Genomic DNA, 19516 nt, shown 5'->3' with positions numbered 1-19516 from the left:
AAAATTGAAGACCTTATTCTGCAGAGGAATTTAGACCTTGGATCTTGCAAAAAGATCATTGTGGGTCTTCAGATCTTTCGCATTTGCATTCTGGAATCAATTGTGGAGTTGTCTGCTTCTCAGCTGTCAGGGCTGGTGATCCTGTTGGATCATGTGAACTCCTACACAGGCCAGAGGAACCTTAGTCCACTCTGGCTTTCATAACCATCCCCTCATCTCATCCTACTGGGAATGTGGGCAGCAATTAGTCCCAAACAGGAAAAAATGTATGTGGGCTCACAAAGAGCTTGTGAGTGCAGGCTGCCTGAATTACACCTTTCTCAGTGGAACACCTAGCAAATTCAGGGTTCTGCACTTTACACGTACTTGTTGAGCTTCAAATAAAGGGTTTTGCATAGCTGCCTTTTTTTTTTTTTTTTTTTTTTTTTTTTTTTTTTTTTAGGCCTCTGCCTGAAGAGTAGCTGTGGAATGTAAAGCTGTATATTCAAGGACCCACAGAGAGCATCTGCACCATGGACTGATTTCCACTGGTCCTCACCAGCCCTTTCTAGCACGTTACTCAATGGCCCTGGCAGCAGAGTTAGTATTTTTCCCTGACAGCTCTTAAGAGTTATTCAGACCTCAAATCCAGTATTGTGCTTCATTCCCCCACCTCTGTATCTGTACTGATAAATTTAACACTGTCAATCACTGTCATTTCTGAGGCCAACAGGCCTGAGAGTGCCTGCTTCCATTGCTAGAAAACTTCTTTACCTCCCAAAATGGTGTGGTAGCATCTAAGATGCCTATTGGGAGCTGCAGTTGATATTCATTCCTGGACAGAACCCAGGAGTTATTTGCAAAAGTGCTGTTTGGGACAGGTCAAAACTATTCCAGGAATAGTTACCAAACTGTAGATGCTGAGTTGCCATGCTAAGAGTAGTGCTTGGTGCTATTAAGCACACCAGTATGGGAGGAAGCTGTTTTAATTAGCACAGCAAAAGGTATTTTTCCCAATGTTGTAATGGGAGACAGGGCTACCAAGACAAGATACCCTCATAAGATCACTCCAGCTTAACCATAGTATCAGTGGTTCTCTGCTTTTCAGACTGATGCTTAGGGGTAGTCAGACCTCAGGCTAGCAGCCTGTTAGGAGGGTGCCTTCTTGGTTAGTCTAAACCTTGTATCTCCTTTTGCCTAGCTGTGTTTGAAGGGTATCAGGATTCTGCTGTATTCAAGTAAATTTCTTCATCTCATGCTATTCTTTCCTTAATGTTACTAAGTTTAGAGGAACACTTTTTAGCATTTTTGATTAGACCTTGAAGTTTTTACAAGTGAATGAGATGTTGCTCCAGCTGTCTGTGTACTGATATGCTGGTTTCCCTCTGGAGATACTGCTTTCCTTTCTAGAACATGAATTGAACAGTCCTCTCCCTGAATTCTCTCTTTTCGTGGAGCCTGGTTTAAGCTACACTCTGCATTGTTATGACTGCAGGTTTAGTATTATGAAAAATACTATTCAGATTTTGTCTGGCAACCCTAGGTGCATTGCTAGGCTTCCACAGAGATGACACACAACAGATTATCATATATAACATATATAACCTCACTTGTCTTCCATCAGAAAATTCAGAAATCTGAGTTCCTTTCTTGTGATAGGAACACTTCAGTAATGTATTACTTTATTTGATGAAATCAGGTGTTTCTCTATTCAAAGGCAATGCACAGTCTTGTTGAGGAACTTTATTTGCTTCCACTCTTGTAATCGTCTTTTCTGATACTAAAACTGAGTAAGCTTTTCACCTGTCAGTCTGCTGATCTGTGAAATTCAATGGCCTCCACCACATTTTTATGCAAATAATGAGAAATTCCACATACTCCATTTAATTCTCTTGTCATCAATAAGGAATTAGAGCAACTAGGTATAGCACCAAGTTGCCCCATATTTTTTCACAGAGCTTCAACCTTTTCAAATATACTCCAGATTTTTTGTAGGAGTTCTTAGTCTTCCTGGTATAGAAATAGTTATTTGATCAGTTTTACCATAGGTAGAGAAACACAAAATCTGCAATTTAAATCTTCATGTTCCCAAAATTACTCTGTGCAATCTTACCACTTAATAACTCATCTTTCATGGATAAAAAAAATGAGTGCTTAACACTTGTATAAGAAGACTATTAATTTGTTCAACCTTTAAGTACAAGTACTTTGTAGATCAGGGAAAACAGTGTTTCATCTGGTTCTTTCCTTATTGTGCATTGTCCAAGGTCTGTTAACTACCCAGGTAATGGAGGAAAGGGAGTGAACTGGGAGTGGTGAGACTCTAAAAGCCTGACTTGCTAGAATTTGAGCAAGTACTTTGTACCTGAAGTGGTAACATGGTTTTGTATTGTGTAGAGTAGCAGAGAAGAGCTTGTGGTTTCTTGTTCCTTTTCCCAACTTCTCAATATATCACTCCTCACTGACCAGCAGGACATTTTACCAATAAAGTATTTACTCACAGTTTTAGATCATGGAGTGAAATATAAAACCCACTTGGTAGTCTGTTTCAGCTGTTAATCAAAATCAGTCTTCAGCAGCCAATGCTTTTTCTCTACGTTTAAGTCTTTGGTAGTGGCATCTTCCCCTGCACAGAGCTAGCTGGGTGCCCTGTGAGAAGAGTAAATCTTTGCTTTCAATGTCTGTTGAAGCACTTTTTCTGCTCTCACTTCAGTGCTTTCATGTTTTCCAAAGCTGTACACAGAAATAAAATTGCCTCTTTACTCTAACTCTGTTCCTTTGAGTGAGAAAAGGCTTCAATATACGTGCCTGGGTGTGCAGGTTAAGAAACTGATTCCTCACCACAGCACACAAACTCCCATCCTTTGTTTTTGTTTGTGACCTAGTTTAATTGTACTTGGTAGAACTGTGAGCAATGTGATGCTACTTAAAAACTCTGGGTTCGTTAGGCATGCAGCTGGAAAAAGATAATCGCCCTTGCCAGAATAAGAAATGAAAATGTTGTGCATTAACTAAAGACAAGCATTTTTTTTCTTGTAACAAAATGCTTGAAAGCCTTTCTGCTTGATAAAGTAATCTGTTGTAAGGCTGCATTGTATTAACTGTGAAGGAAAATGCCTGAAAATAATCTTTTAAAGTACTTAGCTGAGATTTATAGATCTCGTAGAAGGATTTGCAACAATTCCGTGAAGCAGTTGGCATCCTCATGAAGTCCAGTGATATGTGAGTCTGTTGTACAGAAGCTTTACAATGAGGAAAGCATAGCCCTTGTACAACCCAAATATGCAAATGACCATAATTGTTTGTTTAAAAAATCATCCCAGCAAATGTCTTATCCACAGTGTGCGTTCTGTATCCTCTGTCCCATTTGTCTGTTTCCATAACCTTTTTTTTTCTACCTGTGATGTTTTTCAGCAGACACATGATAAAATGTCTAGGCTAGATTCCAAGGGTGGAATAAAAAGCTGTGTTTATTTTTATGGAGGCACTAACAATTCTATTTGGATTGAATTTCTTCATAGCAAAACCAATGAATTACTGAACAGATTGGACATGGGTTTGCCAAAGAGTGATTCCTGTCAGATTGCTAATCCTGGCCCAGAATCTACAGCATGGGTAAGCAAAATCATAGTGTGTGCTGTATTTTCTATCAGCTTTCCAGGTGCTGTCAATAGTGTAATGTTAAAATATCCTAATTGAGCTTAATTGCTGAGACCTAACTCAGTGAGTACCAAGGAGCCTTTCTGGGTGAATGAGTCTGCCTACCTTGTCTCTTCCACACTGGCAGGGTATTCCACATAGTAGAGGACTACTCACAGATCTCCTTCTGATAAATGAGAACCAGATTTATATTCTAAAGTTAGCTGGGAATCTTAAGTATGCCCTGTACCCATCCACTGGTGGTAAGCTTTTATGAAATCTCAATAAGTTAATGTCAGCAGATGCTTTACTGCATTAAAAATTCAGTCAAAAGAGAAGCTTGTTTCTCACTGCATCCTAAAAGTGATTCCATACACTGCTTGGGGTCTTTGTCCCAGTCTGAAGTAGTCTGGTAAGTATTAGTGTGATTGGGAAATAGATAAAGTATTGCTTCAATTTCATTATTCTTATTGACTCTAAGAGGCTTTTCCACATATAATTAGTCTCTTCATGTCTAAACCAAGCTTTCCTACTAATGTAGAATGTTTCAGTGAGGAGTATTAACCCTGAAAGAGAAGTATTTCTCCTGTAGGGAGGTTTGTAATTGGGGAAGCATAGAGAACAGGGAGCCAAGCAGACGGAAATTAACATTGGAAGCAACTGAGCAGAAGTATGGAAGTATTTGGGCAGCCCTCTGTTGTATACAGTCTTGAGCACCAACTGTTGGGTAACAGGAAGGGAAGATTTGCCTCCATATTTCTTCAGATGACTTAGAAATGGAAAAAAAATTGTCCCTTTATAGAAATGGATGCCAACAGGATATATGACACATTTGTCTTGCCTCTAGTATTTCTTCCTGGTTTTCATTTCAGGAAAAGGAAGCTGATATTGAAAATAGGTCTCATTCCCCTTTAATTCTTCAGGGTATCTTGTGTCTCTGAAAACCCTAAGGACATTTTAGCAAGTGTGGGCAGGTATGTAGCTAGAAAGTGCCAATTTCTGCCCAGCACTGTTGGACAGAATGTCAATCATAGGAGAGTGGCTTTCAGAATGTATTTGGTAGTCCTGGGTGAACAACCAAGATGAAGGGATATGGAAAGGGACAAAAGATGTCTTGAAACTACTTCTACCTCCCTCTTGGAGCATCCAACACTTCAAACAGTGGGAGTTAGCTCTTTGGTAGGGAAGGCCTAGCTCTGCAGCTTTCGTACGATATGAGCACTGAACTGGGAAGACGAGTGAGCTCATGTCCCCGTGACTGACTTGGATTTCAGTATTTTGGTGTGCTGTCTTCACATCCACACCAAAGTGGGTGGATGGCTGAAGGAGCGCTGAACTGTTTCAGTTGTACAGGTCCTACTTTTAGCCTTGGCCCTCTGCTTCGCCTACCTATGTGTGGCTTTCTTATCCCATGTTTTGACAGGTTTCTCAAAGAGTTGTGTCAAATTACATCCCACAGTTCATCTTTCACTCTGCTAGTGTCCTAGCAGATAAAATACATCATTTATCTGTACTGTTCTTTAGTAGTAGCTGACATGATACTTGTCTTTTTTGTGGCTGCATTTCTGTAGCTTTGTGAATCATAATGCAGCAATGCCGTTAGCCAAGTCTTCCCAATCACCTTGGATGAGGTCCAGTCTATAGGTATAGGCACAGCCTCTGAGCCAGGAATCCAAAGGATGTAACCCGTGAGTTCTTATCTAAATAAACTTGGCATAGCACCAAAGTGCTAAACCAGTAGGAAAACTAGGACTCTAATTTGGATGTTACCTTGAACATGTCCTTTGTCTGAAGTAATTAAAAGATTCAGGAACAATGTATTTGAAATAGTGAAGTGTGATAAACTTATGACGTGCCTAAAATGCATGCTAAAAGGGGGAATATACATACATGTTTGTGATTTTTTTAAATTTGAAAAACTTGTTCTGAAAACAGTCTGGGACAATGTGATGCAGATCAGAGTTTTTTTCCCCTCACATCATTTCTTGGATAGTGATGTTAATTTAGCACACCTAGATCAACTATCCTTGCCAAATGTTACTTCACATTGATGAACAAATTTGACTTCTTTTGAGAGTCTCTGTCATTGATGACTTTTTGGGCCTGCTTATTTACTCAAGCTCATAATTAATTTTAATCCTGTCTTTCAAAGTGTGACCAATCCTGTGTAGATTTTTATTGTCTTCCAACTTGATTAACATATTCTCCACACAATTCTCCAAACCATTACAGAGAGTAATGAATAATATCGGACCCAGAATGAGTCTCCCTGGACACATGTAGCAGCTTCTCCCAGCTCAAAATTGAGCTATTAATAATTGCTTTCTCTATTCAGTTTTTTAGCAAATTATGTGCGTGTTGTTTTAATGGTGTCGTTCTGCATGCATATATCAAATTTTGGAAATAGTCTGTAGACCTGTAACAAATCCCTCACTTATGTCAAACTGCACAATTCTTGTATTAAATTATACTGGCTCATTTTTTAGTGTGCTACCCTACATCTCTGCTCAAAGACTTTACAGTAGAAGTTCCAGTGTACAATATCCTAAGGATCCTCTAAGACCCTAATTGTCGGTTGGCTTTTTGCAAACAATTACAACTTGTGAAAGACCAGGGCTAGTTATTGTAATGAAAACCTGTTGCACAGTTATTACATTATTCATGATGTGTAGTTCACATTTTCAATTTTCTTAATGCTTCACAAATAATAGCAGGTTTGATCTCTCCTGTTGCCCTACCTCCACAAAAAAAGTCCCGTGTTCCCTCTGTTACAAGGCTTCCATTCTGCTTTTTTATCTTGGTTATATTTTCATTACTTTTCTTTCTTCCCAGAATACCCCATCTCATTAGCATGTATCCTGACTGTGTTTTCTGACTGCTCAGGATATGTTTATGGTTGTCACTGGGACACAGAATAGCACTTGCTGTAACTACCTGGGTGTGACGCACAGGTGGACATTCAACCAAACTGAATGACTGAGAGGCTCTAGGCCAGTTCTTGTTTAAATTCTAGTCTTGAGACTAATCTGTTTCTTAAGTAACTGGAATCATTCAACCATTTGTGTTTGTTAATTACCCATATAACAATTTGAGAATAAGGTTTGGGAGTTTGGCCCTGCTCTCACCACACTAATATATTTTTATTTTCTGCTGAACAATAGAAAAGAAGCCATGCTTATAAGCAAGCTCTTCGAGAGGATGAAAACAGAAGATTAGAGGAAATGAAGCAAGAACAACAGAGGAAGGTAATTATACATTAACAGTTTACATATTGTATCATTTTTGCATGCTGTGAAACCAATTAAATACACTGATTACTTGTAGCCTACGCACAGAGCTTCCCTTTAGTAAAAGTGATTCAGTCACTGTTTTCAAATATTGTGAGAGAGATGAGTCAAGCTGTAAAATTTGAACAGGGACAGGACAATTATCTTCTGAGTTCAAGGCTGTTTGCATCTGGAAAATGAGCTCCTTTTCACCTCTTCACTTGAATAATTGTGCAGAGGGCTTTTTGACCACGGCAACCGATTTCATAGGCTAAGGAAACCAGCTTACTCTCTTGCAGGCAGAAGTCGTCTTACTGAGGAATTTAGGATGATCTTTCTGAATTGTCTCTTTCTAGAGAATTGAGGGCCATGGACCCTGCTTTTTCAAATGGGGATGTGGAAATGCTCAGATTTCCTGTTAACTATAGTATGCCTCTCTGTGCCCTTTCTGACTACCTAACTAAAGAGTTTTGAATTGTCTAAAAAGCAGGCATTCCATAAGTGCAACTTTGAACTCCATATTCTGTGTATGCATCATGCATTGCCTGAAATGTGTAGTCCCTCTGGTATAGATGTGGGTACCGTATCCAGATAAAGTCCATCTACCAAAGGTGATGACACTCTGCAAAGTTACCTGTCTTGGCTCTGGGTTTGACTGTGAAAGTACAGGGAGGGCAGCACTTGAAAATCTAGCAAATAATTTGAAAATATGTGAGCAAGTCCTGAGCCACTTGCTGTGCCTCTGCTGTTACTAACATCCAAATTAATGTTAAGCTTCTTCCCCAGTGGGAGAATTTTAGCACAACAAATTCCATACACCATACAACAAATTCCATAACTTCTAGAACTGGAGAAGTTACTTATTCCCTGTCACTGATATCTTTCTTTACATGTTGGGGATGTGTCCTCATTTCACAGTATTCTAATAACTATAGTACTGGGGAAAAAAAGTGGAGCACAAGAGAGTCTCTTCATTGCTATCCCATCAGGTATATACTTGCTCTCAGAACCTATACATAGGAAAAATTTTTGAAAACCAGCCTGGATGGGTCTAAGGCTGGTTCCTGTTGTAGTCTGTACATGGATCCTTCCAAAGAGAAAATGACTATAGATGTAAATTAGCACACCCCTAATTTATGGGTTTGGTTTAAGGGACTTGTGTAGAGCTGTAGACTCTTCAGCAATTTCCATGGGTTTCTAAGGAGGTGTTGGCTGCTTCTAAGGCTGCTCTTGTTTGTTATGTGGTTCTAAGGTCTCCTTGCCTTCACAGTTGCTGCTACCTATTGTGCAGAGTAATGCACTACTTACAAACCCACTGTAAATAATATGGATTTTAAGGGCTCCAATAATTGTCCCTCAGATATATGTTGGCTCGTTTCTACTTCAAACTAATATTTATTAAAGTAATTGTGAATTCTGTCTTGTGTGTACCTCCTAGCACAGTGTAGCTATAAAATGTGTAGGTATTGTCAGTTCCCTTTTTTTCTTCAGAACAGGTTTTAGTATGTATTGCTTGATTTAGAAATTTTCAGTACACTTTGAACACCGCATCATATACACACAATATATTTCAGAACATTACTCTGAGAGAGGAGTCGGCATATTGGAAAGTCAGATACTGAGTTTTAATTTTCAGGTTGAATAGTTATTTAAAATAGTGAAAATTGAGGTTGGCTTTTTTATTTCTTAATCCTGTTTCTTCTTTTAGGGCTAGACAAATATTGATACACAACACATTCTCAGTTATTGATTTTCTCCATACATTTATTGCATAGTTTTTACTTAATGTTCCACTTAAATTGATTTTAAAAAAAACCCAGTCATGTGGTTCCATTCAGTTATTGAAGCTTTTATCTAAGTACATCATTTTATTTTAGTTTCTATTCCTACTGCTGTGCAGTTGCTATGGAAAATATGAAGGATAGGTCTGTTCCTATGCCTTCCCCCTTGCCCTGCAAGCCCAAATCTCCTTTGCACAAAGATCTGTAATCTCTTGGGTGCATTGCAGGCAGAAGGAGCTGGACAAACAAGCACACATACACACCACAGTCATGCCAGTTATGTTTCCTTCACAGTTTTGGCTAAAATTGCATGAGCAAACTCTCCTCCAATTCCCTTTGACACTGTTTATACACCTTAATACCACGTAAGGCTGCAATGCTGGGGGCTTGTGTATGTTCCCAGCACACCATTTTCACCAAGCTCCATTTTCCCTCCTCACCCTGAAGGGAGCCCCAGGGAGCTGGAGGTGACACACCATGTCACATAGCCCAGATCTCATCTTCCGCTTGCACTCTGCAGAGGCAGGAGGTGAAGGACATGGCTCCTTCTTCCTCTGTGGGCATGACAGCTGTGTCTGCTCCTCACTTTGGCTTTCATCCCCCTTTGACCCACTGGGAAATTCAAATCTGTGTTTTGGGACATGGGGAAGCAGACTGGTGTCTGGCATGCCCCTTTAAATGTAGGACTCTAAATGTCTGAATCCTGTAACTTCCCACTTTTCAAGGCACAAACAAAAAACTATCCACATGCTGAACAGAAAAACCAGCTCAGTTTTTAACATAGTGCTGTTGCACTAAGGAAAATGCAGCTGAGAGAAGTTCTGACTGTAACTGAGGTTAACATCATGTAGAATTAATAAGGTTTGCAGCATAAGTTAATTAAAAGTAAGTTAGTTTATTTATTTATTTATTTGTTTGTTTTTTATTTTTATCATTGCCAGGCTGAATTATTGGAATTTAAACAAAAGCAGGAAGAGGAAACCAGGACAAGAACACTAAAAAATGAACAGAGGAGGTAAGATGCAAAAAAAATGCAAAATACACTGGAATTGAATTTCCACGTGGAAAGGGTCTCAAAATACAGGCACTCATGTTTCAGAAGACTATTGCAATGAGGATCCCTGACCTCATCTCTGGTTTAGCTTTGCTTTCCACTATGAGCCACTAATATCCATTATTACAGCTGTTCACTGCATGCAGAATGACCCAGAGTGCCTTTCTCACTTTTTTCGTCCTATCAGCATAGGACACAGCATAGAGTAGAAGCAATTAATAGTTTTATGGAGGACACACACTTTATCTGTGTATCTGTATATGAACCTAGATATCTATATATTTTTATATCTATATTTTTATTTCTTTTAGAACGGTCTACTTTGTCCATGCTGCATCTTGTGGCGGACTGTCTCTGAGGTTAGCAGGCAGAGCTAAACCTGGGTTTTGGTATTGATTCAGATGGAACCTGCAGTGCAGCAAGGCCTTCTGCAGCTGCATTTCTTTGTGCCCCAGGCTCTGCCCCGTCGCTGTGACCTCTCTGTGCTCCACACTTCTCATCTTCCACTTCTGTCACTTAAAGGACTTTTCATTATCCTGAAGCACAGCTTTATTCTCAGCTTTGTGTTCTACTGGTAAAAAGAAACAATGCTCAGGCTCCAAAGTAAAAACAATGTTTGTTTCTTTTTTTTAAATCATTATGTAATATTTTAAAAAATGCCTACTTCTGTAGACAACCACTCTTCAGACTGCTTTCATTTCTTTTTTTTCTCTAGCAGAGATTGAAATAATTACCCATAGAAGTTAATGAAGGATTTTTGATTCAGTCCATCTCATAAGCATAGAGAGAAATAACCCAGTATTTTCCTTTTTATCTCATTCTTACCAACACCATTGTAGAACATTAAAACAACAGCCATGTCTAAGCGTGTGTCAGTCCTAAGCAGTAATCAAGGAGAAAAAGACACAGTTTTCCAGAGAATCACAGAATGGTTTGGGTTGGAAGGGACCTTAAAGGTCATCTAGCTCCAACCCCCTGCTGTGGGCAGGGACACCTTCCACTCCACCAGGCTGCTCAGAGCCCCATCCAGCCTGGCCTGGAGCACTGCCAGGGATGGGGCATGCACAGCTTCTCTGGGCAACCTGTGCCAGTGCCTCAGTGCCAGCCTCCTAATATCCAATCTGAGTCTACCCCCTTTCAGTCTAAAGCCATTCTCCCTTGCCCTTTATCACATGCCCTTGTAAAAAGTCCCCCTCCATCTCTCTTGTAGCCCACTTTAAATACTGAAAGGCTGCTGTAAGGTCACCCCACAGGCTTCTCCTCTGCATGCTGAACAGTCCCAATGTGAAAATATTTAAAACAGATTGAGGAAAACTGTGTATTTGTCCATGCTTTCCAGATTGGTAGAGTAGTGCAAGAAAATGCTAGAATTTCACAGCTGGATGGAAGGAAAAGTTGTCAGCTGCATAAATTGTCTCTCTTAGTAACAAGCTTAAGTGTGTTCTTCCATTTTTTATTACGAAATCAGTACTTCTAGAAATTTTCCTTGAGCACTGAAAGCTGAAAGATTACCTAAGGTGACTTGTCAAAATATGTAACCTCCCTAAAAAGGTGGGTGGTGGTACACAGGTCATCTTTCTATGGAGAATTTTGGTGCATTATGAACAGCAGCCAAGGTATGCCTCTTACTCCCAACAGGCTGATCCCAGGATAAGGGTGCATCTGGTGAATTGAAAATTAAGTCCACCTGATCTCATGCCCATCCATGGTTATGCTGCTTGAAAAACACAGGAAGATGGGCACTGAACAGATGGGAAGGGAGAGCCACTCACAGAATGTTTAATATCAGTAGTTTGTGAACTTCTCAGCTGCCTTCCATCATTATTCATTTTTTATTGTACTTTAAGGGTAAATAATGCTTTCCTGGACCGACTTCAGAACAGAACACAGCCTAATAACATCTACCACCCTGGATATAATGGACTACCTCAATAATGGCACCTTGGTAAGTTTTTTGGTACAGAATGGAGAAGCAATGAGATTGTTCAAATATTGAATTTTTCTCCAGACACTATTGTGTGTCTGTCTTTAGTCTGCCTGACAGAACTTACAGCCCCGGCTGGCTGTCCTTAGTACCTTTCAAGGAGAAATTCTTGAATACCTTTCAAGAAGAAATTCTGTCTAAAATATAAGCTTTTCAAATGGAAGGAGAGAGGAACAGCTGCTCTTGCAGCAGAACTCAGTGGCCTTGTGTGTGAGGTACTCACTGCAAGGAGCCACATCCAAGGTACTTCCTTAAGTTCAGAACAAGGGTAGTGAAATCATTAGGGATTTTTTAAAGTCTTTAAATTAAAGATGCTCAGATATGCTATAAATATTTTAATATGGTATTGAAGTTGGAGGGAAAAAATCCCATCTCTATATCTGTATCTATCTGTCTACCTATATCTTTCCAGGTACAGCTATTCATTTTTTACCTATATAAAATTATGACAAAGAAGGCTGAATACTATTAAATATCCATTCATTTTTTCAACTGTCCTAATGAGACATTAATGTTATTGTTGTTTAGAATTTTCAGTATAAAAAAAAGGTAAATATATGTATTCCCCATCATGGAATTTTTCATTAGGCTGAAATTCTATTGATGAAAGGACCCTAGTATGGGAATTGAAGAGTTAGGAAGACTGAGAAGCAAAATGATGAGAGTCTAAGAGAATTTAGTGTGTGTGACAGTGTAGAGGAAGGTGTTTAGTTGATAAAATATAACAGCTTGAATTGGATTAGTTGGTCAGGATGTGTATGTTAGCCAGTGAATACCAGAAAGAGTTCAGTTCAAGCATCTCCAAAGTCAAGGCATGGTTAAAAAGCAGATATTCTTGCCACTGGATTTTCCATGTACTGGAAGTGGGAAAAGGGTGTCTTCATCACTACAAGCCTTGGGCAAGCCCTGGGCTCAGGAGGTTCTTGGTCTTGGTGAGAGGAGACAGGACATGCCAGCTCAAGCTCCCATCAGGTCTGTGGGCAGACATCAGCAGCTTTACTGATCTGAAACACCAAGCACATCAGGCAGTGCAGAAGCTGATGGAAGCCAAGTTACAGATGTCCAGGCTAGTTAAAGGGTGTGATTAAGAGAGCACAGTGTATAGCAGGCCTGAGCCACCTCCTGAAGGACAGCATGTCTGCAGATAGCAGAATTAGAGACTGCAGGCAGGACACAGCCACCTGATACAGGGAAAGTGCAAAAGATGAAGTCTGATAGAGGGTGTCTGGTTAACAAAGGCAACGAGGGCACTTTGTGTATTTTATCCCCATTAGTGTACTGTTTCCTGATAAACTCCAAGGAAAATGTGTGACACAGCCAAGATCCCCAACATCTTTCTCAAGCATCTCCATCAGAGCACCTGCCTTCACCCCTGGAAACCTTGCCATTGTCTGCAGAGGTGGCAGGGCTTTGCCTTTAGTCAGATGCACACACCCTCTTTCACAGTCTGTATCACTGAGCACAAATGAGTGTGCTCAGCCTAGGCACAGTTTTAACAACAGATGACTATGTGAGGGCTTTTTTAATATGTAAATTGAATTAATGCATCAATACAAATGCAATAAAACCCTGTGTATGGAAGTGATAGATGTCCTACTCTGTTATTTACTGAGTGACTCCCAAAGAGCATGCCTTCTGCTGGGTAATGCTAGATCTATTTTTCCTTTATGCTATAACGTGAGATTTGAAGACTAAACTGAGAAGGAAAAGATTAAAATATGAAAGAATATGTCATAATGGATAGGAATTAAAAAATGGGTATTGGTAACAAGTACAAGAAAGAAAAATAATCTCTCAAAAGATAGGCTGGAGGCAGCAATCTTAGTGTCTTTGATTATACCGAGATTTTTCTCCTTTCCTTTGGGATTTAAAAAAAAAAGAGCTGAACTCCAGGCAGGGCTTACAAGTCATGTAGTCTGCAGCCAGGCATTTTACATTACAAGGAAGCTAACTGAAACAGGTCCGACTATATACTAAGATTAAGAGAAAGTAAAAAAATTCCCAAAGTAAAGACATGAAGGTAATTTTTGAGCCTCTTCCATCTGTACAATGGCACCAAAGGGTGCCATTTGTTCTCTTTCCCTCTTGTATTTTTTTTCCCCTGTTTGAACTCTTTACAGTCACAACAACTTCACACTTAACAGAAACTGAATGTTGTGCTCTATTGTTGATGTATCGACTCTATTTTTCACTGTTGGTTCTATTAGCCTGGTTTCCTAAAGAAATGAAGTTTGTACGATCACGCTGTCTGTGTGCATGTAATAAGATTTCCCAGCTGCTGGCCAATCTTAGCCAAATTTGAAAGGGATTATAAGTCTCAGAGATAATTAAATTTCTGTGTGTTTTGTGAAAAGCAGTGACTAGCATAGGAGACAGCCTAAAACAGTGCCCACTCTGAGGGGTGGTGCATTCTCTGCATTGTTTGACTGCAGCCCTCTGGCAGATCAGCGTGGGCACAGCTCAAGAGCAGCTGCAGCTCTGCCCTGATGTCCTGGGGGCTAGGGGATTCAGAAAGGGACATGATATCACAAATGACATGGAGAAAAAGGGAGGAGGCTGAATATATTGTGTACGTCTGAGAAGAGAGCAGGAGAGCAGTTACAGTGTCCAATTGTCCCCTAAGCAATAGGAAATGAGTTTTCATTAATTCAAATCCCCTCCAGACATTTTGTGTTTTATTAGGAATATTTATAAGCTGTTCTATCAAGAAGGATCTTCATGACTGTAATTTCTCCTGCCTTTTTGATTATAAATGCCAGGGCACTCTCTGGGTGGCTTTGTAGTTTCCATTTTTAATGGGGAAACAACATAATGAAGTTCCACTTCTATCTGTGAGCTACTGCACCCTTGAGAAAGCCCCGAGTCTTGCTGTATGCTATCAAGAAAGTTTTAATGCCCTTTGCACTGCCTTTGGCATAAAGATAAACCTTTCAAGATAGGAGAATAAGAAAATTACCATAGTCCTTTCAAAATCCAAGTTTAATAAATAAGATCATATAATGGAATCATAGAATGGTTTGGGTTGGATGGGACTTTAAAGATCATCTAGTTCCAACCTGCCTGCTATGGGCAAGGACACCTTCCACGAGATCAGGCTGCTCAGAGCTCCAGAAAACTTGGCCTTCAGCATTTCCAGGGATGGGGCATCCACAGCTTCTCTGGGCAACCCGCTGCAGTATTTCACCACCCTCACAGTAAAGAATTTCTTCCTAATTTAATCATGATTCATCTGGGACTTAGAACTGAGACAGTATTTGTTCACTGTTTTGGCACAAATGATCAGTAAAGCACTTTTGTTGTTACAAAAGAATAACTTTTAAACAGTTGCGCATTTTGTTATTCAATGCCTCATGGGATTTGCCCATATCCAAGTATGTAGGGATTTGCAGAGACCAAAAGCTAATGCATGACAAGCCTGTAACAGAGACCTTGTTAATTTTTTGCATGAAAATGGGTCACTGTCAAGTACCCTTTTGTTTATTCTGTAAATGGAGAGAGGTCACATTGTGAACGTATGAAATTTATAGGTCTGCTCTTCTTCAATTAAATACTAGTTGTCTTGCTGAAACTCTCTGAGCCATAGCAAACCCAGAATCTAGAAGGCGAGGTGACATATTACATCCTCCTGTCTCATGTCTCCATTATATCCAGTGTGATGCATAAGAATGAGAAATGCTCCCTCGAGCGCTGACTCTGCTCTTTCAGTGGATGCATAATACTAGATACTTGCTGTGCAAAGCAGCTATGCCCTGAATACACAGGTGTAGTGGGACAGGAAACCCCATTCTCTTCCTTTCCCATGTGCAGAACAGGAACTGAATAAGATGCTGGATAAATTTGTTTTGAGGAAATATGATTTACGGATAAAACTATTTTGAATAAACATGGTTTGTGGGTTTGCACTTTGTTTAGTTCTTGCAGCATGACCCATGGGAAAGTTTCTTTGGAGTCTCAGCCAGCACTTGATTTATGCTGTTTGTGACCAGTTGAAGAGGGAAAAAGTCATGAAGTTTACTGTTGCACAGCAAAAGGAGCCCCAGCTCAAAGGCCCCTGAAGTCACAAGGCCAGCATGCATGTCACAGGTTTTTCTAAACAATCTGTCTTCAATATACTTTCAGAAGGATCAAGTTGCACTAAAAATGCTGCTTTCCCAGAACGAAGAAAAGGCTTTTACTTAACATGGGAATATTGAGAAAAGAATATTTATATAAGAAGGTTCCAGAATGCAATCCACAATGGTTACATTTGTTTAAATGAATAATGTGATTTGCTAACTTAGCTTTAACTTGGTTAGTCTATGTACAATCTGAGTTGAAAAGGTTATTAGTTAACTACCTAAAAATGGTTGTTTTCTTGCTTGTTGGGTTTTTTCTTTTTACTGAAAGTAACTTACCTGTCTTTCCTGGCAGAAAATATAGAAACTACTTAGCAGAAGTATCAGCATCAATAAAGGGACCTCAGATGAGTAGGTCCAGGCAGGCTGTAGCTCAGTTTAGTGACTTAGCTCTGGCAAGGCTGTCAGACATCGTATGCAGATGTGTTTCCCCTGCCTTGATCTTGAGCTCAGTCATTCTTTGCTTTGAGAATCCTACATGAGAATAGTGGCAGTCTGGGCAGGAACAGAAGAAGCTTCTCACTCTTTCAAATTGTGTGAGGTTAAGAATCTGAAGATATTTGAAATACTTCTAGATTTATCTTTTTTTCTCCTAGCAGAAGCAAGATATGTTTATCTCTTGAGTCAATACATCCTGCTATTTATTTAGAAGTCAAATCAAAGATGTTTTGTTCTAGGACTGGAATCTTGGAGAAGAGTTTGCTTGTTATTTTAAGTGGAGTTTCAAAATGACTTCAAATAATCAAGAAAGCACCACACAACTAGATAACCATAATTCCTTGCATGAATATGCAATTGTATTGCACATTGTACATTGTACTGTACTAATGCATTTTTTATTTTTATCCAAGAGTCAAACTACTTGGAATAAAGGAGGAGCAAGGTAAGAATAATTTGTTTTTTTTAGAACCAATGTCAGTAATAATTTAGTTTTGAATTTGACATTTCATTATGACAATTTTTGTAGTTTAATTTTGAAACAATATGAGAAGGGATCTTAAAAGAAATGCATTCCAACTCTGTGTTTGGGAGTCCTGCAATGGCACATATCTAATCTGAAACATGATTTTTGTGAAGAATTGCAGGTAAGAAAAGCTGATGATGGCATTGATGGCATCTTCTGGGAGTGCCTTGATATTTAGGCTAAAACTTCACTACAGCCATGTTCTCTGCATCATAGACTCTGCCTAGATAAAGCTGAATGTGGCTGGGAGTGCAGGAGGTGACTTAGTAAACTTTCAGTGTTCTTAAGTGAAAGGGATACTGTTGTGGGCTGTGTTCTTCCAACCATTGCTCATGAACAAAAAGGGAAACTGCATATCAGTGGAGGCTGTCAGTAAAACACCACTACTGAATCAGAGAAATCAGGCCCTCTGCTTTAAGATGTCCTTTTCTTAAGACTCACTGCATCTGTGTTCCTTTCTGAAAGGGGTTCCCTACTCTAATCCTCAATTCAGATACAACTATGTCTGCAGAGCCTGTACTTACAGGGTTGGAACTTTTGAAGCAAGTTCGGGAACTGACAAAGATTATTTGTTCCTTAGCAGTTAGGTTTGACATAACTCGGTTTTTTGGGGGGTTTTTTTGAGACCTTGCATTTTATGAAAAGGAATTTAAAGTAATCAAACTTTTAAAAGTCCGTTGCTTCCAACCCTTCCCCCACAAATCTAGATTTGAGACTTTCTTCATCATTTGCTACTCCAACAGTTATGTTAGTCCTTTTACAGCAGGGCTTTATTCTGAAGACAGTATCTAAATTATATTGTTGGCTTCCCATGAGTTGTCTTTTCAGTTTTTTGAGAAGTAAAATTTTTATTAAAAAGTTACTCAAATTCACTCAGGAAATGGCAATGTGTAGATAAAGACAATTCCCTGGAGGGGCAGAAATGGCTATCTTTTGCAGTCCACGGTTCTACTATGTTTTGTAAGCTGTGGACAGCTGAAGGACTTCAACACATTGAATCCTTTGTTATTGGTATAATACCAATAACGTATTTACATGTGAACTGTACAAGAAATATGGATGGGTGTATTTTTAAGCCTTGTTTTTCTGTTGTTTTCAAAACACATTTCAGCCTGCTATGTCAATATGTTGTTCAAAGAGTTACTAATATGTCTGCAGATAATTAGAACATTTTGTGAATTAAATTTACAAAAAGATAGAAATCCCTTCATGAAGGCTTTACATAATTAAAAGCTAAAACCTGTTGGAAGAAAGGGAACACTATTTTCCAGTGGAATTAATCCTTGAGAAGTTGACTTTGAATTTTGTTTTTGTTGTAAAAGATAAATTTTAATTCTTTTTTCTCCCTCTTGTTACAGGGTATTGCAGAAATATTCACTTTTATCTGGCCTAGGCCAAATGACTTTGTAAAAGCTCCAAGAAACTGCTCTTTATTGTGATTCTTTTCTTACCCTGACTTCAGCTGCACACTGTCTTCATGAGCAATCTGCAGAGACTGGTTTCTAGCTGTCATTATTCATGCATACATATTTGAAACAGCTGATTATGAAAGTCCTATTTAATTTTTAATAAGAATATGTATAATTTTTTTTTTCATAAATTGTTTTGCCTCATGGAGAATGTAATTATCCCAGTCTTCATGATCTCTGGAAAAGAAGACAAAGTGACTGCAGAAACTGCAGTAATATATGTGTTTACTTGCTGCTCTTTACCCAGAAAAAAACAAAACAAAAAAACCAAAACATTTCAGAGACAATCTTAAAAAGCAGGTAAAGAGGGATTTTTTGGGAAGAGAAGGAGAAATGTTGCTGGGGTTTTGTTTGTTTGTTTGTTTTCTGTTTGTTCTTGTGGAAGTTTTGTGAAATTATTTTACTTTGTACTCAATAGCAGACACGCAAGAAGAAAAATGTGCATTGTAGACAGTATCTTTTAAATAGGTTCTTAGAAAAATACATAACATGAAAGAAAGAAATAAAGTTTGAAATAAAACTGAAATGTATTTGATCTCTTCACATCTTTTGTGGTACAATGTGGTGTCTTTTCTCTTTGTCTGTTTTACCATGGTAACATCTATTACAGGAGTGGGGAGCACTACTCCAGCGTTAGCTTCAGTTTCCTGTTTTTCTTTGTCCCTCTAGTCCAGTGGAATTTAATTTGTGTCTCCCTGTCTCTGAGACAGATGACAACTTTTTAATGCTTTTCAAAAGTCATCATATATGACCAAGGTACTTCTAGTATAAAAGAAGGGTTCACAGTGCATATTACATAAACCACGCAGAAAAGAAAAAGTATCTGTGGCATTTGCAATTTTGTCTTAGGCTGAGTTAAAGGTCTCCAGAACAATTTTGTTCAGCATGCAGGCATGATATTTTTCCATCACCCTTGCAATATGGAAACTTCATAATGAGTCACCTGAAGGTTTTTTTGAGCCACGGATGTTGCGATGTTTGCTGTCCCTTGTGGGACACTCTGTAGCTGTCTTTGGCTCAAACTATTACTCCAATCTCTCATGCTGCTAGCTAGCTGATGTTCATAGGGAATGCTGGAGATTTGGCAATATTTTCTGGTTTAGCCTTTTTTTAGGTAAAAATTTCTGGGAAGATTCCTTGGGAAGACTTTTCCATACCTACACAGTGGTACTGTATAACAAGTAGTATTTGGCTGTGTCATTGGACTTCTTTGGAAATTAAATTTACCTCTGCCTCCAAGAAATCCCTCACATGGCCTTCTTTGG

At 39.1% G+C, this 19516-nt stretch overlaps 1 protein-coding gene across 1 annotated transcript in view; it reads left to right on the top strand.

The window, feature by feature from the left end:
- Positions 1-18695, top strand: part of EPSTI1 (epithelial stromal interaction 1) — a 49800-nt gene extending 31105 nt beyond the window's left edge. Inside the window, exons 7-12 of the mRNA XM_058018426.1 lie at positions 3501-3594; positions 6780-6863; positions 9607-9680; positions 11567-11664; positions 16670-16701; positions 18141-18695. Of these exons, the coding sequence (XP_057874409.1) occupies positions 3501-3594; positions 6780-6863; positions 9607-9680; positions 11567-11654 (340 nt within the window). The 3' untranslated portion in view covers positions 11655-11664; positions 16670-16701; positions 18141-18695. The remainder of the gene's footprint in view (positions 1-3500; positions 3595-6779; positions 6864-9606; positions 9681-11566; positions 11665-16669; positions 16702-18140) is intronic.
- The last annotated feature ends 821 nt before the right edge of the window (positions 18696-19516 follow it).

The sequence above is a fragment of the Melospiza georgiana genome, chromosome 2 (assembly GCF_028018845.1).
Source record: "Melospiza georgiana isolate bMelGeo1 chromosome 2, bMelGeo1.pri, whole genome shotgun sequence".
Classification (NCBI taxonomy): Eukaryota; Metazoa; Chordata; class Aves; order Passeriformes; family Passerellidae; genus Melospiza; species Melospiza georgiana.
Note: the sequence above shows the minus strand (reverse complement) of the source record. Positions and strands in the feature narration are given on the sequence as shown.